The following is a 25238-nucleotide window of genomic DNA, read 5'->3' as shown; positions in this document are numbered from 1 at the left end:
TTTTATCATAACACACAAAAAGGAGACGTATAAGCCTTTTGTATGTGAGAAACAAGAAAAATGCAACTGTAAACATTTTTCCCCCAAGCTGGGTCTCATGCAAGATAGGGGCTCACACTCAGCCAGATTGTTTCCTTGCTTCAGAAACTATTAATGATGTGAGTGTGTGTGTGTGTTTGTGAGAGACAGAGAGAAGGAATGGGATCTTTTTCCTCTATGAGTCAGCCTGGATATATATTTTTTAAGTCGTTTTTCAGATCCACCACCACCACCACCACCAAAAAAAACCTATGAAATCTCAGAAAACTTAAACTCTGAGTTTCTTCCAAACAGAGGAAATACGGAAAATTTTAATCTTTCAATACCTATTTGATGCATACGTTTCTCTCCCCTCTTGCCCTTTTCTGAACCCCAACTACCCTCACCATATCAGTTCTATGCTGCCAATCAAAATAAGAAATCCATCAACAGCATCTGCTTTGTTACTTTTCAGCTTTGCCCAAATATTAGCAATTAAAGTCCCAAGAAGCTGTGCCAATTGCTCACTGACATTTTAAAATCTAATAGATAGGTAATACATATTGTAAAACACACATTTGCCCCACGAGTTTGAGCAAGCTTCAGGAGTTGGTGATGGACAGGGAAGCCTGCCGTGCTGCAGTCCATGGAGTCACAAAGAGTCGGACCCAACTGAGTGACTTAACTGATTTCATTTAGAGTCTGAAAAAATGCAACCATAAACATTTTTCCTCAGACTGGGTCTCGGGCAAGATAGGGACTCACACTGAGCCAGATTATTTCCCTTGTTCATTTAAAAGATTTTTATTTCTTACCATCAAAACTGCCCTCTTTGGTATTTCTTTCTTCAGGGGCCATGTGGAAGACCAGAATGTACCCAAAACACAATAGATTGGTAGGTCATGACTTCAAAGACCTCTTATGGAAAAATCCCTTCTGAAAACCACGTTTAAGTAACTCTGATTACTAAGAGGCCAAAGAAAGGCCTTCCTTCTCATTCTCCCTATTTCTCTGGCTTCTCTTTGCCCCTTTCTCTCCGCCTGCTCTGTCTTCCATCTTTCTTCTCTCTCTTCTTCCTCCTCATCCTTTCCCTCCCCAGTCCCTCCTTTTCTTTTTACCACTTTTTCTCCCTGTCTTTCTCCTTGCCCATTACTGAACTTAGTGATGTACCAGATGGATGGGCCTTTTAATACTCATTAAGATCCTAGTTCACAACCCTTGGGGATTATGCCATGAGACTGTGTGAAAATAAATTCTTTCTCAAGGTTTGTGCTCAAGGATAAGTACTAATGTAAGATAAAGACGCCTAACCAGCAAAGGATGGCATCACCGACTTGATGGACATGAGTTTGAGCAAGCTCTGGGAGTTGGTGATGGACAGGGAAGCCTGGTGTGCTGCAGTCCATGGGGTCGCAAAGAGTCGGACACGACTGAGTGACCAAACTGAACTGAACCAGCAATGTGTTATAGTGCACACTTTGCAGATGTGACTGAGGGGGCTTTTATCTAGTCTGACTTCCAAGGACTATTCCTGAAGCATTCTTGGTGGTTGCTGCCACACATCTGAATTTAAAGTTGCAAGCTCAAGATTTGGTCAGAACAAACAGACAGGTTTGAAACTTATTACAAAACAGTGAAATTATTTTCTTTTACAAATTTGTTACTTTTACGTTTCTTTACATTTAAAATAGACTTTCAGGGTCAAGAGGGATATGTGAGGCAGTGTGTCAGTGAGACTGGGAGAGCATTGTATGTCAAATACAAAGACAGTAGCAGAAGACATCATGTAAAAAAGAAAATAGCATTGGTGCCAAGCGACTTCCCCAATCATCTTGCCCTAGCCATCGAGCGCGGAATACTTTTGCTCCGATTCCCTGCAAGGCTAGGTCAAGGCAACCTTGAGAAAAACGTGAACTTTGCCTTTGCAATTGCTTCAGGTGCTACTTCCCTGTTTATAACTTTAAACCTTCCATATACCCCTTATGCAATCTCTTATTCGCTTTAAAGGGCCATGTCAGTGACTCTACCCAACTCCATGTCCTACAAGTAACCAAGGTTCTTTATTTCCTCTTCCATCTTGGTCTCATTGCCAGAGAACTCTGCTCTGGTGCTTGGCAGTATCATTCTATTACTCTGATCATAATTAGGAGGCCATATTATCTTTCTATTCTTTTTTTATGATGAAATTGGGATGTGTTTGTGATACTTTTTCACTGTCTCTGTGAGCCAGCAACTTGTGTGAAATCTTGAACTGTTACCTTTAGGTGATAACACCCAAGCCCAGATATTCCCATGTGGTGAAACTCTGTGGCTGCTGCTGTTGCCACTGCTGCTAAGCCGATTCAGTTGTGTCCGACTCTGTACGACCCCATAGACGGCAGCCCACCAGGCTCCCCCGTCCCTGGGATTCTCCAGGCAAGAACACTGGAGTGGGTTGCCATTTCCTTCTCCAATGCATGAAAGTGAAAAGTGAAAGTGAACTCGCTCAGTCGTGCCCGTCTCTCAGAGACCCCACGGACTGAAGCCTACCAGGCTCCTCTGTCCATGGGATTTTCCAGGCAAGAGTACTGGGGTGGGGTGCCATTGCCTTCTCCAGGTGAAACTCTAGGCATCTCAAAATCAACACATCTGAAAACTGAATGTACAGTTTTCCCCCAAGCTTGCTCTTCGTTTTGTGCTATGTCAATTCATTTCTTGATGGACTAGGCTTGAAATTTGCTCAGTTTTATACAGCAAGATCTAGTTTAAATTTTCCCAGTGCCCTCAGATATCTCTAGTTTCCTCCATCAGAGCAAATCCTTCTGTACCCTGTCAGCCTTTGGTTCATATCTATAGGAGAGAAACCACCGTCGTGGCACAGCAGGTGGGGGTGGGGTGTCACAAACCACAGGAACTGAAGTCTAATACAGCATGCGTCTCAGCTTTAGCGTCACTTGCTGACATGACCCTTCTTCACAGCTATTTCAATGGGTGTCCCATTCCTCATCTCCCTTACCTTGCCACTACTCTGGCTCACTCTCAAGAAATAGCCATGTCTTCTACTTAATTCTGAAAAGTTGAGAACATTGAAGGGAGAATTTCCTTCCTAGAAAGTTTTCCTTAGGCAAGAGACTCCCTTTTTTTTTAACCTGACTTTACATCCTGACTCTACTACATGACAAGATACTACTCTCTTTCCACATTGCAGTTTCTTCATCTGCAAAGTTGGGATAACACTAGTGCTTATGCTGAAGGGTTATTGTAAGAATTAAATGAGGTAATTTATGTAAGCCACTTACACTCGACACAGAGTAGGTCCTCAAAGAATATTAATGTTATTAATAACTTTTTCTTTCAGCCTGTCTTTTTTGCCCAGTAGAAAAGGTAGCTCTTTTATGTAGTGGCTAATGCGGCCTCATCTGTGATTCCCTCCTTCTCCATTTCTCAGTTATCTAGCCTTACCAAGCACCTTTCACTCCAATTCCCCTGTATCTTAACCTTTCCTACTTGGCTTTTTTCCCTTAGCATATAAAAGGGTTCAAATTTCCTCACTGTAAAATAACCCTCCTTCAACATTCTTAGGAGAAGGCAATGGCACCCCACTCCAGTACTCTTGCCTGGAAAATCCCATGGATGGAGGAGCCTGGTAGGCTGCAGTCCATGGGGTCGATAAGAGTCGGACACAACTGAGCGACCTCACTTTCACTTTTCACTTTTATGCATTGGAGAAGGAAATGGCAACCCACTCCAGTGTTCTTGCCTGGAGAATCCCAGGGTCAGAGGAGCCTGGTGGGCTGCTGACTATGGGGTCGCACAGAGTCGGACACGACTGAAGCGACTTAGCAGCAGCAGAAGCAGCAACATTCTTATTCTCTTCCTGTATTAATCCCAACCCTTTACAGCCAAATTTCTCAGAAGTCTAATCTACACTTACTCTCCTTCCGCGCAGCCCCAGGCCACTGTAACCCCCTTCCGTCCAACATTCCCTTGATGACAGTCTTGCCAAGGTCCCTAGTAAACACTTGATTGCTGAACCCAGGGGACACTCTCATGTCTTCATGTAGGCTCTGATGTTTCTGGTCAACTCTCCCTTGAAACTCTCTCCTCTCCCTCTGCCCCTGGTTCTCCACGTTGTTTTGGGATATCTCCACATCTCCGGCCAGTTCATCTTGACCTCCCTGTGGGCCACGCTGCGCTTCAGTGTTGGTATTCTCCTTATCCTTGGCCCCAGTCCTCTGTTCGTCTTCAGTCCCTCGTGACCTTACCCATTCAGGAGGTTTCAATCACCACTTCTCTCTCAATAACTGGGGAATCTGTATTTCATGCCTGGGGTTTCCCACAGGTTTCTTTAGACAGTTAGTGTGCTAATAGGCTTTGTGACGGACTCTTTGGGAAAGGAAGTGACAGGGGCCAGGGTTTCCCACATTTATTTGACCATAGCATCTTGTTTGTTTTTTCATGGAGAATTTTTCAGGACTAGTGAGCTGGGAAACACAATTTGGACAATGAAGTTCCACTCCTTACTACTCCCAGTCTAATTTAGTTTTGTTTCCTCTGGCTGCCCCAAAGCACCCACCCACACATACTTAAATTCCAAGTCCTCAGAACACTGACGCTCCTACAAGTTCCTTCAAGGTAAAGATTACATCTCTTGCAAGTGCAAGGTACTTGGTATACAGAGATTGCTTGGTAATATCTGATGAGTGAATGACTACAGAAAGGTATGGGAACCAGCCTCTTTCTAGCATAGCACAGAATATTCTATGGCACATTTAAAGTGTTAATAATGGGCTAGGATTTGACCATAAGGGTTGATCTTAAACAAGTCTTATGTGAGGGCTACAGCAGCTGAATGAAAAAAAACAAAACAAAACATGAAACACACTCTCCTCAAGGAAGATAAAATGAATTCAAATGAAATCACCTGGGAATACTTAATTAAGCATTGAGCTATATGTAAGTACTATGGGTACCCTGAGGTTACCATGGTCTGGAGTAGTCAGATTTACTACAGGGTAATAAAATGGTACTTGACTAAGACTATTCTGGCAAAAATGTATGTAAGAAAATTTCAAAAGTGGGAACCTGGAGAAGTTAGGTTGGTCAGGAGTCAGGAGATGTGGCCTGGCATAGGCCATGGCAGTAAGAATAGTGAGGAAAAGGCAATTCCTTTTCTGGTGTAAGTTGGTGATGGTTGCGATAGAAGGGGAAGGACAGCAGATAAATCAAGGAGAGCTTTCAGGTTTCTTTAGTAGAGAACAGTGGTAGCACCAGTCAATTTGAAAAAATTAGTTATTAATGGGCTTCTCGGGTGGCTCAGTGGTAAAGAACCCGCCTTGCCAATGCAGGAGACTCAGGTTCTATCCCTGGGTCAGGAAGATCCCCTGGGGAAGGCAATGGTGACCCACTCCAGTATTCTTGCCTGGGAAATCATATGGACAGAGGAGACCACTGGGCTACAGTTCATGGGGCTGCAAAAGAGTCAGACATGACTTGGTGACAAAAGGACAATAACAGTTATTAGCGGTGCCACCAGTATAAACTCTTGGAAGCTGCAACTCTAAAACATATTGGGAAGACTGTGAACTAATCACCTTGTGAGTTACAGACTTTGATTGGAAATTTAAAGAATATATCCAACAGGAGAGCTGATATCATTGACTTGAGAAGGCCTGTATTGCTGGTGATAATGACTAATAACTTGCATAAATTTCAGGCTAGGTTTGGTAAAAATGTTATGCATGACAGACTATGAAAACAGTAACTAGAAGTTCATGATTTCACATGAATGAGGACTAATTCATTTTGCAGTCTACTAATCCTGCTATTCTACAGCAAGTCCTCTTTTCCCCCAGCCAAGGGAAAGATAATAGAACAAAACATGTCTTTGACTGTACATGTCTTCAAAATATTTGGTATTTCCATGATAATGCAGCATAGGATTTGCTGGCATTGCAAATCAACACTTAACAGAACTACTTGAGTAAATTACCAAAAGGAAACAAAATTAATATGCTTTAAAACCCAGACACAGTTTAAAAGTGATGTAAGTGAGAGCTGGTTTTGCTATAAACTTGGGCATTAAAAGCCCTGAGTTGGACCTTATTAACTCTCTGTCTGACTTTGTGCTCTTCATCTAAACTTCTTTATCATCATTTGCTGAACACCCCCAGGATGCTTACAGCCACCCACAACATGCCAAAGACGCAGTCCTAGAAGGTCACTTTCTAAACAAATGGATAAATGCACAAAGATGATTCTTTTCTTTTTCTGGATAAAAAAGCTGAAAGAGGATAATGAGGATTATTCATGGGATTTAGGGTAGGAGATAATCTGTCCATTTCATAAAAACATGAAACTTTTTCTGAACCCCCCTCTGTTTATAATGCTGTTGTTAATTCAACTTGAATATCAAAGACATAGCTGCTAATCCTGTCCCTCCCCATATATAACTCTATCCCAGCAAAATCATCCTCTCAAGTAAGAAACACAGGAATACATTTGGAAGGATTATGATTCTGCGTTGAGATACTATTAAATGCCTTTCTTTTCTTTTTACAATATTTTTCTAAACCTGCACCTCTCCCTTCATTGTAACTAAGAAATGGACTCCTTGGTTCTTCTATACTACCATTTGTTGAATGTTTCAATATTATCTTGAACTCTTCTTCTTTCACCCAGGAAATGAGCAATCTCACAGACCTTGGTCACCCATCTCGATTATGGCTTCCATGTACAAAAACACGGCATTTATATGCATACATGTGAGTCTGTGTGTGTGCAATAACTTTTCAGGTTTGTCTATCAGGCTCAGTTCTGCCCGACTTAACCTTACAGCTAAGAAAAAAATTTTCATTACATAGATTTAGACTTTAGTATCATCTTCAAATGTTAAAAATATGCTTCCATGACTGTCATTTAGGACATCTGTAATTTAAATTTTGGACTGACAGCTTTGGCCAACCATTCACAAAATGACTGATCAATGATCATAGTCCTTTGGACACTGGCCTTGGCTATTCATATCTTGAGCACTTGCTCTGTAGGACCTTATAATTAAAGCCAGTGCATCCCAAAGAGATATAAATAGGTGTTAGGGGGAAAACCATTCTGTGGGTAAACATTCTATTACAAAGAATTTTCAGATCCTTTATAAGCTAATAGGTAATGTGACTTCAATGGGGCAGAGTTATAGTGGGAAATATTTTCCAAATTTATGATGGAAGAACCACAGAAATGTGCCCTGTACCCAGAACTGCTGCTGCTGCTGCTGCTAAGTCGCTTCAGTTGGGTCTGACTCTGTGCGACCCCATAGATGGCAGCCCACCAGGTTGCCATTTCCTTCTCCAATGCATGAAAGTGAAAAGTGAAAGTGAAGTTGCTCAGTCGTGTCCGACTCTTAGCGACCCCATGGACTGCAGCCTACCAGGCTCCTCCATCCATGGGATTTTCCAGGTAAGAATACTGGAGTGGGATGCCATTGCCTTCTCCACCCAGAAGCTCTAGCACCATACATCATTTATGCTGGAGAACACCGGATTAGTTAATTTCCAAAGTGGCAGATTCCTGCAATCCATATTCTTCTTTTCTCTCCTTCCCAAGGGAAAATTGCAGAATATCCCATTTTTTGGAAAGTGCCCAGTTGAACTTTGGGGTTAGACCAACTCTAGATAGAGTATCTGGAGAAGACAGTGGCACCCTACTCCAGTACTCTTGCCTGGAAAATCCCATGGATGGAGGAGCCTGGTAGGCTGCAGTCTATGGGGTCGCTAAGAGTCAGACACGACTGAGTGACTTCACTTTCACTTTCATGCATTGGAGAAGGAAATGGCAACCCACTCCAGTATTCTAGCCTGGAGAATCCCAGGGTCAGAGGAGCCTGGTGGGCTGCCATCTATGGGGTCGCACAGAGTCAGACATGACTGAAGTGACTTAGCAGCAGCAGCAGCAGCAGCAGATAGAGTATCAGAACCAGATGTACAGCTACCAACCTGGTCACCAAACAAGTTCTAGGGTAGAATGTAAGAATCCTGACCTTAAATGTAAACAGTTCCTCCTATCATGTTACATTTGTTTTTGGTATGTGTGTGTGAGAGAGAAAGAGAGAGTATGTGTGTGTACATACTTTACAACTGTACTAAAACATCAAATTAAAAAATATTTTATATTTAATTTCCCATTTATTACTCTAGATACCCCAACATTCCAGTTCAAGGCTAGGGCATAAGTTTTACCTAAACCAATAAGCAATTAATTATTAAGTCATAGAATGAGAAATGGAATGTGAAACAAAGTGAAAGTTTCATTAGTTTTTCTCCAATCATATTAAATATTTGTGGGCATTTTAATTGTGACTTGAAGTAGACTTACCTGTTATTTTTTCCTTATGTGGATTGTCTGCTATTATATTATAAATGTGTTTAGTATCGATTCTAAGAAACCATATTAACCATATTAATTAACCATATAACCATATTAATCTGGGCCAGGGATTGGTACTTTCCTAAAGAACTAATAATATTATTTTATTGATTTGTTTTAGTTCCCTGGTGGCTCAGACGGTTAAGCGTCTGTCTACAATGCAGGAGACCTGGGTTCGATCCCTGGGTCGGGAAGATCCCCTGGAGGAGGAAATGGCAACCCACTCCAGTATTCTTGCCTGGAAAATCCCAAGGACAGAGGAGCCTGGTAGGCTACAGTCCATGGGGTCACAAAGAGTCGGACACGACTGAGTGACGTGACTTCACTTCACTTCACTTCACTTTAGTATTTTTGATCTCTGGTCCCTCTGCCTTTTCTAAAACCAGCTTGAACATCTGGAAGTTCGCGGTTCACGTAGTGCTGAAGCCTGGCTTGGAGAATTTTGAGTATCACTTTACTAGCGTGTGAGATGAGCGCAATTGTGCAGTAGTTTGAGCATTCTTTGGCATTGCCTTTCTATGGGATTGGAATGAAAACTGACCTTTTGCAGTCCTGTGGCCACTGCTGAGTTTTCCAAATTTGCTGGCATATTGAGTGCAGCACTTTCACAGCATTATCTTTTAGGATTTAAAATAGCTCAGTTGGAATTCTATCACCTCCACTAGCTTCGTTTGTAGTGATGCTTCCTAAGGCCCACTTGTCTTTGTACTCCAAGATCATGGTATGAGTGATCACACCATGAAAGTGTGGTAGGAAATCCTAAACCACTATTTTTAAAAACTACTGGTGCTAGAAATCAATATGTAAGTGTGGATATAGAGATGAATACAGAGAAAGAGACTGAAGTATAACTTTAATTTGGTATATATAAACCTAGGTCTAAGGATAGTTAGGACTGTCAGTTTATAAAGTTTCTCATGTTTTCTTCAAGATTTCTAGTTGTGAATATGGTCATTATTTTCTTCCCTTGCTGAGATTTTAAGTTAAGGGCAAAACCCACTGCTGTATTTTCTCTCCCTTCCATCATTATTCTTTGGTTGGGATTGTTAAGACTAAGAACAAAAAGCCAGGCTAGAACACTTGTGCCAAGACAGACTGAAATCCACCAGGAATGCAGCTATAAACTAGGAACTGATCTTTGGCAGAGGCATCCATAACCCTATTTGGGAATGTATATAATGTGAAATTTGCTCAGTTGTGTCTGACTCTGCGACCCCATTGACTATACAGTCCATGGAATTCTCCAGGCCAGAATACTAGAGTGGGTAGCCTTTCCCTTCTCTAAGGGCTCTTCCCAACCCAGGGATCAAACTCAGGTCTCCCGCATTGCAGGCGAATTCTTTACCAGCTGAGCCACAAAGAAAGGTGGTGATAAAAAGACTTTAACAGAACTTGCCATTGGTGTTCCCTTCAGTTTTGAAGGAAGATAAAATCAGCAATCCTCTAGATTTCTTCATAGGGTAGTTTGCTTTTGTACATGGGAATTTATAGCATTGTTACTGCTGCTAAGTTGCTTCAGTCGTCTCCGACTCTGTGCTACCCCAGAGACGGCAGCCCACCAGGCTCCCCCGTCCCTGGGATTCTCCAGGCAAGAACACTGGAGTGGGTTGCCATTTCCTTCTCCAATGCATGAAAGTGAAAAGTGAAAGTGAAGTCGCTCAGTCGTTAGCAGCTCCATGCACTTCAGTCTACCAGGCTCCTCCGTCCATGGGATTTTCCAGGCAAGAGTACTGGAGTGGGGTGCCACTGCCTTCTCCGAAACCTATACCTACTATCTTGCAAATCTCATATGTCTCCAGTTTTCCTCGTCTTGCTTCCTAGAACTGACTCCAGCCATGTAAAACCAATCAAATTACGTGGCTCGCCACAAAAGGGCTACTACCTAAGGTGTGTCTGAGCCAGCACTAGCTTCATCATGTTGTCATTTAGTCTCTAAGTTGTGTCTGATTGTTGCGACCCCAGGAACTGTAGCCTGCCAGGCTCCTCCATGAGATTTCTCAGGCAAGAATGCTGGAGTGAGTTGCCATTTCCTTCTCCAATTATATAGCATTAGGTATCTTGAAAGTTTTAAATAACTGGAAGTTATCATTTGGCTCCCTCTTTGGTAATATAACCATCCCGGATGGATTAGGGTCCAAATATATTTCACTTAAAGACAACCTCTGCAAGTCCATTTTTATATATCTTATCTCTAATATTTAAGGGTATTTCTATCTTCCATGTAGTAGCCAGCCTCCAATATGGTCCTCAGTGATCCTTGTCTCCTGTGTTTCCTCTTTCACTTAGTACTAGCGGTGGTCTGTCTGACCAACTGAAGGAGGCAGAAATGATGGTGCGTTACTTGCAACAGTTAGAATTGGACATGGAACCACAGACTGGTTCCAAATCAGGAAAGGAACACATCAAGGCTGTATATTGTCACCTTGCTTATTTAACTTATATACAGAATACTACTACTGCTAAGTCACTTCAGTCGTATCCGACTCTGTGCAACCCCATAGGCGGCAGCCCACCAGGCTCCCCCGTCCCTGGGATTCTCAAGGCAAGAACGCTGGAGTGGGTTGCCATTTCCTTCTCCAGTGCATGAAAGTGAAAAGCGAAAGGGAAGTTGTTTCAGTCTTACACAGAATACAGCTTCAGTTTATACAGAATAAACCTTGCGAAATGCTGGGCTGGATGAAGCACAAGCTGGAATCAAGATTGCTTGGAGAAACATCAATAACCTCAGATATGCAGATGACACCATCCTTATGGCAGAATGTGAAAAGGAACTAAAGAGCCTCTCGATGAAAGTGAAAAAGGAGAGTGAAAGGCTGGCTTAAAACTCAGCCTTCAAAAAATGAAGATGATGGCATCTGGTCTCATCACTTCATGACAAATAGATGGGGAAACAGTGGAAACAGTGACAGACTTTATTCTCTTGGGCTCCAAAATCACTGCAGATGGTGACTGCAGCCATGAAATTAAAAGACACTTGCTCCTTGGAAGAAAAGCTATGACCAACCTAGAAAGCATATTAAAAAGCAGAGACATAACATTGCTGACAAAGGTCTGTATAGTCAGAGTCATGGTTTTTCCAGTAGTCACGAATGGATGTGAGAGCTGGACCATAAAGAAGGCTGAGAGCCAAAGAATTGATGCTTTTGAACTGTGGTATTGGAGAAGACTCTTGAGAGTCCCTGGGACTGGAAGATCAAACCAGTCAATTCTAAAGGAAATCAATCCTGAATATTCATTGGAAGGACTGATGCTGAAGCTAAAGCTCCAATACTTTGGACACCTGATGTGAAGGGCTGACTCATTAGAAAAGACCCTGATGCTGGGAAAGACTGATGGCAGGAGGAGAAGTGAATGACAGAGGATGAGATGGTTGGATGGCATTTCAATGGACATGAGTTTGAGCAAGCTCCGGGAGATGGTGAAGGACAGGGAAGCCTGGCATGCTGCAGTCCATGGGGTCGCAACAAAGTTGGACCTGACTGAGCAACTAAACAATTCTCATCTTATTTGATATTTGAATACTGGGAAAGGTTATGCATGCTAAAATATTTTCCCCCTTTTCCTTCACACTACTATCCTGTCTAGATTTTTTGCAATCAGCATTGACTATATTTGAAATCGTAATTTAAGAGATAAATTAAAAAAATTTAAATATAAAGTTTTAATTATGGAAAATTTGAAACATATACAGAAATAGGGAGTATATATGTGCCATCACCCAGCTTTAACATGACCAATTTTGTCTGACCTATTCTCCAAACACCTAATGTCTCCTTTGCTTATCATCTGCATTGGGTTATTTGGATGCAAATTGAAGACATTGTCTTCTCCCACTGATATGTCTTCTCCCATAAGACAAGGTAGTTTTAATAATCTTATTTCAAATCTGGGAAGCAGAAGTTTACCTGTTGTTCTCACGGATTGGTTTTAAAGAAAATGTTATTTAGCAGAAATATGTTTTTATTGTAGGCAAGTTGCATAACTGGTCATCTTCCTGCACTATATTATTTATTCAAAGGTATAAGGTATTAATAAAACTTAATTTTTACACATTTTTGTGGGGATTTCACATATTCATATGCTGAATTCTACATTTATGCAATTTTTTTCTCTGACATTTTATGATCTGCTGGGAAGCTGGAAGATGTGTAGTTTAGTTATAATAAACAAACTCCTTCAGTGATGGAGTTTCAGAAAACTATAGTTAGAACTTGGGATGGTACTTACCCTGACTTCAATGTACTTGTAGCTAAGGCACAAAAGGTAGGCCAGTGCATAGTCAACAAAGGATAATTTTACTGACCCCTAGTGCTTTATAAGAAACACTCAGAACTAGCATGAGAAGTGGCCCGTTCACTCAAATATCTTCCACTCCCTTTTGAAGAACCCTGGCTGCAGTAGGGCCTAGACCTCTTCTTGATTATTATTGCATCTAGTGTCCTGTTTTTCTGGCTGGTGCACTGCTTCCCTGGGGAGGCGTCTTGACGTTCACCCCTCTACGAGCCTCCTGCCTGCTCTCTGGAGAATCATCCTATGACCCTACTCTATATAGACAACGTCTGCTTCTAACCTGAATTGTGATTAAATGGATGGGTTTAAAAATTGGTTATGGCTCACCACAAAAATAGTGTTAGAACTGACTATAATTAAAATTCCAGTTATGTGAATTTCAACTCTGTCCTCCTCCTACCACATACAACCAAATCAGAATATTACTTTGGATCCAGTAGGTTTGGCTTTTTTTTTTTTTTAAAAGAAATGAATGTGCTGTTAGTACTGGTATTTGAATGCCTTTGAAACAGAAATGAAAAGTTGTCTGACACTTTAAACACACAACTATTTTCCAGACAAGTTTAAAGTAAGCTGGATCAAGGATCTATTTTGAAGACTGTCTTTAAAGAGGGTCAGACAATGTCTTTAAAGAGCATATTTTAGAAAAGGACCCCTTTAACAGAATTAGTTGGCTTCCATTTAGACCATCTTCGCATTCCTGCCTTGCCGTCTGGCTGTCGGTTGTTCTATACAGGCCGCTACTTTGGGATGTGTTTCCTGCTTTGTCTTCCTCTATGCGGACCTCCTGGCATTAGCCTTGGCTGTCTTCCCGTGACTTTGTCTCTTGGCTCATGGATCAATTTTATTGCTCATTTCATGACCCTGAAGACTTTATTTCTTCACCTTTCTCTAGTCCTGCATTATACTGACCCTTGTAGAAAAAACAGAAGAGAAAGAGGTTTAAAAGAAAGAAAAAATAAGAAGGAGGGGTGTTAAAAATAAGGAAAAAGGGTAAGAAGAACATGAAAAAGCTACCATATATCTTGCATGAAAAAGTAATTTAATAAGTTAACATTTAAAAAGTAGATTGCAAAACCAGATATTGCTACTTTAAATGGTAGCTATAGGGCTACAGTAGAAACACTGCCTTGGTGGTTAATGTTGTTGTTTAGTTGCTAAGTTGTGTCTGCCTCTTTGCGATCCCATGAACTGTGGCTTAACAGGCTCCTCTGTCCATGTAATTTCCCAGGCAAGAATACTGGAGTGGGTTGCCATTTCCTTCTCCAGGGGATCTTCCCAACCCAGAGATCAAACCTGCCTCTGCTGCTTGACAGGTGGACTCTTTACTACTGCTCCACCCAGGAAACTCATTGGTGGTTAATAGATCATTTTAAAAACCCAATTCAGGGACTTTCTTGGTGGTTCAGTGGGTGAGATTCTGCACCTACACTTCAGGGGATCATGGGTTTGATCCTGGGTCTGGGAACTAAGATCATATCCCGCATGGTATGAACAAAACAAAACAAACACAAATCACCTAGTTCAAAGTAGCTTATATACTTCCTCAGGCTTCGATATGTGATTGTTGGGGTAGTGAGAAGCAGTGCCACGGTTCAGCTGGACTAAGGAGAAAATTTGATTCTATGTAAAAGGATAATGACAGAGTGACCGTTAGAGGTGTGTGTACTCCAAATACACTCACAGGAGCTTCTCATACTATAATCCTATAACCCAAATCAGTAGTGTCCCCTTTCAGAAGTCAGTTCTTTCAAAAAAAAAAAAAAAATAATGGGAAATGGTGAGTAGAGATTATGCCACCTGGGAGGGTTAAGCAGCAAATTACTTCCTCATTAAATTTTCCTGAATATGGAGTAGGAATTCCTAAAAGCGTCTGCTGTCCTAAAGCAGATTTGCCAGAGCTGAGTCTAGGACCTTGGAGATTTATGCTACAATATCCTCAAACCTGGCTGTCTCTGGTGCTCTGGAAGAGTCTCAGTGAATTCAAAGACACTCCTTTCCCTACTCCCCAAAGAATACTTTTGAACTATGGGAAAACAAAACAAAACAAAACAATTCTGATGGGAATGAATTAGCACGGAAAAGACTTGCCTTTGAGAATATCACTTGTTCCTGGGTGCTCCATCATTGTTGGCCACACACATGAAAGCACTGATGAGGAGGGCTAAGAAACCTGGAGATACAAAAAGTTCAAATGCTAGGATTAGTGAATAAAGAGTTTTGCCAAGCTATCATCTCCACAGCATTAAAAAATGACCCTTGGGAACATCCTTTAAACTCTTTACCACTGATTTAAATGCACCAATATAAATAATATTGTAAGACTAACATAGGAGTGAGCCTGATTTTATAAGACAGCTTAAGCTATCATGTTACAACACAAAAGTCACACTAAATTTAGATACCTCATTTATAAGAATTAAGTTTCTATTCATATGTGAATTGGATTTGGAAATCTGATTTTAAAGTGCAGGAATCACTTTCAAATGTGACTGTATGAAATTTAAAACTACGTATTTCATATAGAATGTATCAAAATGTGAAATTATTCTTTAAATATTTTTAACACCTTTGGTTTATGAATAGTGGGCATTTCATACTACTTTGTGGCAAGAGTGTTAACCACTTTTAGCATTCAGTTGTTTAGAGCTTACCCAGCAAATGTTTTAGTATGTATCTACAGAAATACTTTAGAGTAGCCATTCTTAAATGCAATCTGGGAATCTTTGTTGGGTCTTCCAAACCCTTTCAGGGAGTGATCAAGGTCAAAACTATTTTCAAAACAGACTAAGGCATTATTTATCTTTTTCACTCTGATTCTCTCATAGGTGTAACATGGAGGTTTTCGGTAGTTGCATGGCATGTGATATTTCAACTGACTGATTTCAGAAGCAGATATGAGAATTAAACTGTCTTCTATTAAGCAAAACATCAGTTTGAGAAAATGTAAAGGAAAGCCATTTTTCTCATGTTCCCCCCAAATATAGTTATTTTTAGTAAAATATTTTACTTATATAAATATGTATTGGTTGATCATCATTATTTTAAAAATAAATTGTAAAGAATTATTTTAAATATTTAAAAATTTTAATTTATTATATGGTATAGGTAGTTATGTAGGTAGATATAAACATAAACAAAAGCTCTCTGTTGGGGGGGCTCTCGATTTTTAAGATTTATAAAGAAGTCTTAGAGTCCAAAGAGCTTACGTTTACCTAAAAGCAAAACTTTAAATGTTTACTGGCTTAAAGTACTAACTGATAAATAGCAAATCTTGATTTTAATCTGTTCTAAAGAAAATAATTTTTTAAAAGTAATTTTTGACTTTGGTTTTCAAAATCCTTGCATATTTATCATTTTGCAATAAATCTGACAGGTAGGCAGGTCAGAACTGATTCTTATCTAAAGAAACAGAAGAAATCAAGAAACAGAGTTTTAGACTGAAGAGTAAGTTAGTAGCAGAGCAGCTATAGAACATAAAGAACATAAGGTTTATAGAACATACAGTACTTTCAACTCTAACGGGATAATTTGGCTAACTAACGCATTTCCTCCTCCTTTCCCTATATGGGGTGACTGTGACATGGAAAATACTAAAATGATATTGCGGCAGAACATAGCCTGCAGCCACTATCCCATTAAACATCTTCATTCTCAGGCTAACTCAGTGCCCTTTACTGGAACAGACAGCCAAGCACAGGTAAATGCTTTCCTGTCATTCAAAAACGTTGCTAACTCCTATAGACTTTTTTGTAGGAGTTTTTTTTGTCTTCATCATTTGCTGGTAGAGCTTCTTTTTATAACTAGGGACAGCTTCGCAGGTATACCTGATAGGCGACTTCGTCTGAGAATGAATTCCAGAGTACTGGTCTTCCCTGATTGTCATGCTAATTCTCTGCTCAAGAACTTAAAATAACTTCCACCAGATCAATGTTCACTCTTCTGCTAAGTTTTCAATGCTCCTCAGATTTGGCTTCACAGTTCTCATTCAACCTCATTTCTTTTCCCTCTAGTGTGCATTATCTTATGTAGGAGGGCTGTCATCCTTATACCAACCTCACTCTCACTTCCATAATAGCAGTTGGAGTTTACTATATTCTCACTCATTAATCTTTTAATACCCCTGGGAAGTTGTTATTACTATCCCAACTTTATAGACAAGGAGCTGAGCCCAAAGATATTAATATGACAAGCTTGAGACAACACATCTTTCTGATCAATGGTGGAGCCAATATTCAAACCTATGTCTGTCTGGGAATGAGGGTAATGCTGTTAGCCATTACACCATATATATCAGTAAATGAATTAAATTTAAATAGGTTAAATGATCCAAGATTTTGTGCTAAAACTTTCTAAAGAAAACAACTAAACGCTATTTACTAGAGACACATCTAAAACATATGAATACAAAAAGATTGTAAGTCATAGGATAAGGCCACCCCCCTACTCTCCACACTCACATACAAACTGCCATAGGTAAACTTTAGGACAAAAATCATTATTAGAAAGCAAGAGGGATATTTGATAATTACAAAAGGTTTAAATCATCAAGAAAATATAATAATTTTGACATTTAATATACAGGTTCAAAGTATTGAAAGCAAAGATTAGCAGTAGAAAGAAAAAGAGATAAATCCGTAACGATAGTGGGAGATCTTAACATACTTCAATAACTGATAAAGTAAGTAAACAAAATATCAGTTGGGATATAAAACAATACAATATATAAAACAATACATGAGCTTGAATACCTGAATATAAAACAATACTTGAACAATACAATCATTAGATCAAATTTGTATCTGAGGAACACTGTACTCCTAAACAAGAGAGAATACAAGTCATTCTTTTCAAATACACGTGGAAACTATTTGGAACTGAATAGTCATGAAAATAATGTTATCAAAACTTGAAGTTAATTGCTTATAGAGAAATTTATAGCTCTAAATGTAAATATCAGAATAGAAATACAACAAAAGGCTGAGAAACCAATGAGCTAAGCATTCATTTAAAAAAATTAGGAAAAAAACTGGAAGATAGGAAATAATATTAGCAGAAATTAATTTAAAAAACATACATATAATTGGATCAACAAAGTCAAAATTCGGTCTTTTAAAAAAGTAATAGAATTGCTAAATGTCTGGTAAGTTGATTTAAAAATAGAGAGATAGCAAAATAACCAGTATTGGGAATAAAAAAGTAGGACATTAACAAAGATTCTATAGACATTAAGTGATAATAGAAGATACTATGAAAAACTTTATGTCATTAAATTTGAAAATGTAAATGAAGCAGACAATGTGCTAAAAAAACTGTTAAAAAGCGAAGCAAGCAGATACAGAAAATCTGAGTAGCATTAAACTATTTAGTCTTTTAATAAAAAGACCTTCCCATAAAGAAAAATCTAGGTTCAGATTGTTTCTTTGGTGAATTGTAGCAAACATTTAAGGAAGAAATAATGATCAGTCTTACACAAACTCTTCTTGAGCCTAGAAAACAAAGAAGTACTCACTAGCTTGTTTCATGAGACCAGCAAAATCTGACATGTTTCTATTAAAAGAAGGAAAATAACAGACCAACCTTACTTGTAAACATAACACAAAATATTAAACAAAAATTTAATATATTCAATGATGTATAAAAAGGCCAGTATGTCATGATCAGGTTGGGTTCATGCCAGCATTGCAAGGTTGGCTGAAGAGTGGAAAACCAATCCATGTAATTTACCACACGAACAGAACAAAAGAGAAAAATCCTATGATCATCTCAACAGGTACAGAAAAAAATCTGATAAGACTCATTTCCAATCATGATAAAAACTCTCAGCAAGAGAGTTAGGATTAGAAGGGGAATTCCTTAATCTGCTCAAAGGTTTGTTAAAAAACAAAATGAAACAAAAACTCAGCAACCCTGTTGAAACACTGGTGAAGTGTTGAAAGATTTCCCTTTGAAATCAGGAACAAGATAAACGTGCCACTACCACAACTTCTCTTGAACATTGTACTGGAGGTTCTAGCCAGTTGACTAAAACAAGAAAAAGAAGGATGGAAAGGAAAAATCAACTGTAACTATTCACAAATTATATGATTCTATGTAGAAGATGGAAAAAAATAAAGAGTAGCTAAGCCAGTGTGATACTGGCATAAGGTAGATAAACAGACCGATGGAACATAATACAGAGCCTAGAAACAGACTAATGTTATGTCAACAGTTGATTTATGACAGAGGTGGGAATGTAGAACAAGGTATTTTCAACAAGTAGTGCTGAAACAACTGAATACTCATACTGGGAAAAAAAAAAGAAACCCGATCTCCATACCATAAGTAAAAATCAATTCCAGGTAACCTGTTATTATAAATGTGAATGGAAAAACTCTAAGGCTTCTAGAAAGTAATACAGGAGATCGATCTTTATTGTTGTCCTTTAGTCACTAAGTCAAGTCTGACTCTTATGACTCCATGGACTGTAGCCTACCAGACTTCTCTGTCCATGGGATTTCCCAGGCAAAAATACTGGAGTGGGTTGCCATTTCCTTCTCCAGGGGATCTTCCTGACCCAGGGATTGAACCTGTATCTTCCATGCTGCAGGTAGATTCTTTACCACCGAGTCACTGGGGAAGCCCAACAGTATATAATTGTATACCAGAGTTTATTCTACAATTAGTAGAGTTGTTTCCAGTTTGGGACTGTTTTGGGTAAGATTGCTATAAAATGTCTCTAGGTGGACATGTAGATGAATTTCTATAACGTACTCATCTAAGAGTGGAATTTCTAAGTCCTCAAGTATGCATATATTTAATAGATAATAAAATGCCAGGCTTTTCCAAAAGTATTATGAAAAGTGAAAGGGTTCATTGCTCATTCGTGTCCTGCTCTCTGTGACACCATGGACTGCAGCCCTGCCAGACTCCTCTGTCCATGGGATTTTCCAGGCAAGAATACTGGAGTAGGTAGCCATTCCCTTCTCCAGGGGATATTCCCAACCCAGGATCAAACCTGGGTCTTCTGCATTACAGGCAGATTCTTCACTACTGTGCCACCAGGGAAGCCAAAGGAATTGTATAAAATCTATTCTAGCAGCTTAGGAGAGTTCCCATATGAGAGTTCTGACATGTTATTGTCAGTCTATTTAGTTTTAAATGAATAAATATGGCAAGTATCCTATGAAGCTGGAATAGATTTTGTACAATCCCTTTGGAAAAGTCTAGTATTTCATTATCTATTAAACGTATGCATATTTGATGACCTAGAAATTCCACTCTTAGATGGGTATGTTACAGAAATTCATCTATATGTCCACCTAGAGACATGCAAGAATATTTATAGCAGCCATATCCACAACAAAAAACAAACTGGAAACAACCCCATTAATTGTAGAAAAAACCCTGGTATACACATTCAATGGGATACTATACAGCAAGGAAAATGAATGTATTGCAACTACATGCAACAATATGAATGAATCTCATAATGTTGAGTGAATGAAAGCAGACACAAAAGAACATACTATATCATACTATTCATATAAATGGAAAAAAACAGGAAACATATGCATGCTTTATTGACAAACATAAAAAACCAAGGAAATGTGTATCATAAAACTCAGGACAGTGGTTACCTTTGACAGGTAGAGAGTGTGAACTGATTGGGAGAGGGCATAAGAGGGACTTCTGGGGTGCTGGCAACCCTCTATTTTTCAATCTAGATGGAAGTTACATGGGTTTTTGATCTATGATAAATTATACTTTGGTTTACTTTTTCTCATTTCCTAATAAAAATGTATACAATTCAAGAATTCCTTCACTCGAGTATCACTAATCAACTCTGAAGATAAGCAATGAAAGTCAGTGTAATAAAGAAATTTGGTGCATGTTTCAGGAGTTAATTTCACCTTTTTGTGCTTCATATTAGAAGAGATGTTGTAAACGCAAATAAAGGACACACTCCATGGGGATCTAGGTTATTAATGGCCACATGTTCCAGGACTCAAAAGGAATAAGTTTGTGGAGATGGCCCTGCTGAATGTGATTATCACTGAGGTTTTGCCTTTGGAGGGAATCTCAATGGACCATTGTTGTTCAGTCACTCAGTCGTTTCTGACTCTTTGTGACCCCGTGGACTGCAACATGCCATGCTTCCCTGTCCACTATCTCTGAGTTTGCTCAAACTCAATGGACCATGCCTCATGTGAAATATCTGTTTCTCTTAGGAAGGATGAAATAAGTAACAAGGCACTCTGCTTGAGCTTTGCTCTTGTAAGGAGAGGGGTTAGGAAATCCTTCACCGATGTAACCTACATCACACTTATTTCACTTAATAGTATCACAGTTTCTTCCCCACATATATCCCAATTCCTAACTAGCTAATTTTACCATGTAGATGAAGCATAGGCTTAAACGCTTTTGTATCTCATAGCACATGAATTAGTTATGTTATAGGCTCTCACCAAGTGTTTTTACTGCCTACATGTGTTTCATTACTGTGCACATATTTGAAATATATATAATCAGTTTTTCTAATGCTATAATAGTTTACACCAAAACTATAATTTTGGTTTATATAAATTTTCCATCACCAGGAGGTAAGGTTTTTTATTGTTGATATTGGCAAAATTTATAAATGTTGTCTCCTGAGAGTTGGCAAGAAGCATGTTCAACTTCCACATGGAAAAGACTGTGGTAGTCAGTTAACTACATTTACATTTAAGGCATGACAATTAGTATTAGATTGAGCTCTCTGGGACTCAAGCAAAAATTAATAGACCTGTGCTATTCCAAAAAGATTCTGAGGGAGTTGTTGCTTATACAGCATTCTGGCAAGAAATCTAAGACTTTTGGAGAAGGATATGGCAACCCACTCCAGTACTCTTGCCTGGAAAATCCCATGGATGGAGGAGCCTGGCGAGCTACTGTCCACAGGGTCACAAAGAGTCGGACACAACTGAGTGACTTCACTTTCACTAAGACTTTTTCGTGACTGCAAGCAAACATGCTACTTGGTGTTTCAATACTGTTCTAGAAACATCTAGAAGGGTGTGAGAAGCTCAAAGACTAGAGTTGCTGAATTCTCAAATATAAGGAGTCTTTTTCCTTAGATCATTCACAGCAATTTACTCCTGCTGCCCCTAGTCTATCTCAAAGAGACAGTGGTTAGAAGCAGCAGCTAAACAGGAGTGGGACTCAGTGATTCTGTAGCTAGACTGGATGTTTAATGCTGAACTCTCTCTTTAAAATTTGGTGATCAGGCATACACATCAAGTCCTCTTCACTGTTTACCTGAATTTTCTCCAAATAATTAAATGGTTCTTTCGTATTGGTCAAATAACTTCTGGAATATCTTAACTCTTTTGCAGAAGACTGTGTTAGCAAGAAGGTGGGTATTCAGAAAGGAGGTGAACTCATTGGACTCAGAAAGCTTATGGTAACGCCTTCTCTTACCATTCCCAAGACTTACTTTTAAATTGCACCTTATGCGAAAAGGAACTCTTAATTTCTGATGGTTGAGGTCTGCAAGGTGGCTTATAAAAGTCTATCTGGTTAACCGGCTGAAAACGGTTGTGGAGCACAGTCCTACTGACACAACTCCAATTTCACGAAGTGCCACTCTCCAGAAATGAAGCCACTTTGTAGATGACTGAGACGTCTTGAGAACAGTTGTTGGGTAATTTCAGCTTTGGGTTTCCCAGGTGACTCAGTGGTAAGGAATCCGCCTGCAAATGCAGGAGATGCAGGGTTGATCCCTGTGTCAGGAAGATCCTCTGGAGAAGGAAATGGCAATTCACTACGCATTTTCGCCTGGGAAATCCCATGGACAGCGGAGCCTGGAGGGCTACAGTCCACGGAGCTGCAAAAGAGTTGGACAGGAGTTTAGCGACCAAACAATAACAGTTTTATCTCTAGCACCAGAAAACTTTGGCACTATTAGGAAAATGAAGAAAAAGAAGGGCGCAACACCCAGTAACCACAGAAAGAGAACCTAGGTTGCAACTCAGCATTAGTGTTTACTAGGTGCACGCCTTTGGGCAACTTAAGTGTCTCCGAGTCTGTTTTCTCATTTCAGTTTTTTCAAAGCTTACTTACCTGAGATCTAGCATTGCGCACAGTGCCAGGCTCGAAGTAGGTGATGAGAAAATGATAGGAATTTGCTTTGATGGTTATAGGCAACCAATCAGTTCTGAGTTACTTTTAGTGACCCCCGCAGCGAAGGAGAGCAGAGGTGGGCCCAGGAAATGATGGCCTTGGTTCGCTCGTCAGGTCCCCAGATGGTCCGAGGCGTCTGGTCCTGAGAGCTACTCTGGAGGCTCAGGCCTCACCCGAGAAGACCACCCAGCGCACTAGGTCACCTCGGGGAGAGTTTGCGGTTTGGCTCCAGTTATCTAGCATGATTCAGGCCGGGCCAATCCCGGGATGGCTCGAACTCACCTGCTTGACAGGTGTCAGCGGCCTGGGGCGTGACCGTGGAGGCGAGCGGCCGCGGTGGGCGGGAGCTGAGAATAAGTAGATCCAGGCGCATGGCACCAGCCGCCCAGTCGCCGCGGTGGCTGCCGGGATGCGCCGCAGCGAATGGTCGCGCCGGGCGCCGCTCTGAGTAACCTTTCACCCGAGCCCAGCGGCCCCGGGCGGCGGCACAAGGCGGAAGCCATGGCGGAGGCGGCGGCTGCGGCGGGCGGGACGGCCGCGGGCGCGGGCGCGGGCTCCGGGTCCGCAGCGGACCGGGACCGGGATCCGGAGCGAGACCGCGCCGGGCGGAGGCTGCGGGTTCTTTCAGGCCATCTGCTGGGCCGGCCTCAGGAAGCTCTGAGTACCAATGATTGCAAAGCGCGGAGAACCGCGGCGACCGCCACGGCGGCGCCCACTGCCACTCCCGCCGCGCAGGAGTCGGGCACCATCCCCAAGAAGCGGTGAGTGATGTCTCTGTTGAGCCAGCCTCTGGTGAGGGACCAGGCCGGGCCTGTGCTGCGGGAGGGCACGGGGGAGGTGGGAAGGGAGGTGACACGGGAGGGGGGAAGGCATTCCGGTCCCTGAAAGTGCGGACCATCTCTTTTAAGAGAGCGTAGATGACAAGCAGGATGAAATGGGTTTGGGTCACTATTTGAGAGTAATAAACCTGAAGAACTCTTACTGGGGAAGGCTTTCAGGGGACCTTTTTTCTTGGATTCATAATGCCAGAAATTCATTGTCTGTCTTGAATTAATACTTAGGAAGCCAGCGTCTTCGAATACATAGAAGGGGCTTAATTATGATCCTCCAAGGAAATTTAAGTTTGTACCAAATGATATCTCTTCAAATTCGCTCTAGCTTGGGTGTGAGTTGGCGGTTCCTGGAAGAAGGTGCTGCTGCTGGTTTCTGGGGTGGATTTCTGCCTGCTTAGGGGCATGATCTTTGAGGGAGGAGGAAATCCAGGGATGGGAAGAAGCAATAAATAGAAGACACTGCTAGTGACTTAGGGTGTAGGTGGTAGCTACTGAGCTCTGGTGTAACCAAAAGCTGAAAGATCCTTGTTTATGGGTGAGGTTGTTTGTAAGATATCTTAAGACTTTTTGGAGGACTGTTAAGCTCTGATGCAAGCCACTAGGAAAAGCTGTTATTTGAGATATGGCTTTGTCAGCGCGGATAAACTTTGAAAGTGAAAAAAAAGTTGTTAATGTTTAATGTGTCCTTTCAATGTCAGAGATTGTGCTAGATCTAATTTCTTTTACTCCTCTCCAAACTGTGAGGTAGGTGCAGTTATCTTTCATTTTATAGATGAAGGAATAAACAAGATTTAGAAGCCTGCTCTAGGCTTGGCAGGTTCACTGTGTGGCAGGTTAGTTTTCGAAATCTGGCCAAGTTGACTTTAGGGCCAAATTCTTAAACTGTACTGTTTCTGATGAATTCATCCATTAATTCAGTATTCATTAGTCCTACTACATAGTCACTGTACTAAGAATGTAGAGATTTTAAAATGCAGTATTTACTCCCTAGGAACGGATAACCTAAGAAGATAAAGTTATAATACAGTATGATAAGAAAGTTAGCTGATAACCATAGCAAATAGTCACTTAACCCAGTTTTGGGTATTTATTTATTAGGGCAAAGGCTTTCCAGGGTAGGGATTGCCTGAGTAAATCTCGAAGGTTGTTCTGGAAGTAACCTGCTAATGGAGAAAAGCATTCTTAGTGAAAAAGCTGTATTCACAGGTAAAGCAGTGAGAGGTTGAACTGCTAAGAGTTAAGTGTTGCAGGAAGAGGTGAGAATAGCTTGGGATGAGGAGCGGGATAGGCTGGTCTTGTTTACAAGATTTTATGTACAGTAAAATATGATTACATTTACCTTTAGAAAGGTCACACTAGGGATTGAGTTGAAGGTTTAAGCAGTTGAGCATATGGTTTTGGGGAACATAGATTAGAGTTTGAATTTGCACTCCACAGTTCCAGCTGCATGACCTTGGGCAAGTTACTTAGTCTCTCTCAGAGCTTTAGACCCCTCATCTGTGAAAATGAGGACAGTAAGTCCTGCTTTGCATTGTTGCTGTGAGAATTGAATAATGT

At 40.6% G+C, this 25238-nt stretch overlaps 1 protein-coding gene and 1 long non-coding RNA gene across 2 annotated transcripts in view; one reads left to right on the top strand and one right to left on the bottom strand.

The window, feature by feature from the left end:
• Nucleotides 1-12064: 12064 nt before the first annotated feature.
• LOC138433835 (uncharacterized) lies at nt 12065-23251 on the bottom strand. The gene is made up of 4 exons (XR_011254482.1): nt 22789-23251; nt 22163-22552; nt 14800-14881; nt 12065-13621 (listed from the first exon to the last, which is right to left on the bottom strand). It is a non-coding gene; the product is annotated as an uncharacterized lncRNA (long non-coding RNA).
• AGPS (alkylglycerone phosphate synthase) overlaps nt 23160-25238 on the top strand; it is a 134992-nt gene continuing 132913 nt past the window's right edge. Inside the window, exon 1 of the mRNA XM_069577108.1 lies at nt 23160-23609. Coding sequence (XP_069433209.1) covers nt 23272-23609 — 338 coding nt within the window. The 5' untranslated portion in view covers nt 23160-23271. The remainder of the gene's footprint in view (nt 23610-25238) is intronic.

The sequence above is a fragment of the Ovis canadensis genome, chromosome 2 (genome assembly GCF_042477335.2).
Source record: "Ovis canadensis isolate MfBH-ARS-UI-01 breed Bighorn chromosome 2, ARS-UI_OviCan_v2, whole genome shotgun sequence".
NCBI classification, from domain to species: Eukaryota; Metazoa; Chordata; class Mammalia; order Artiodactyla; family Bovidae; genus Ovis; species Ovis canadensis.
The sequence above is the reverse complement of the archived record's forward strand: the minus strand, read 5'-3'. Positions and strand labels throughout refer to the sequence as shown.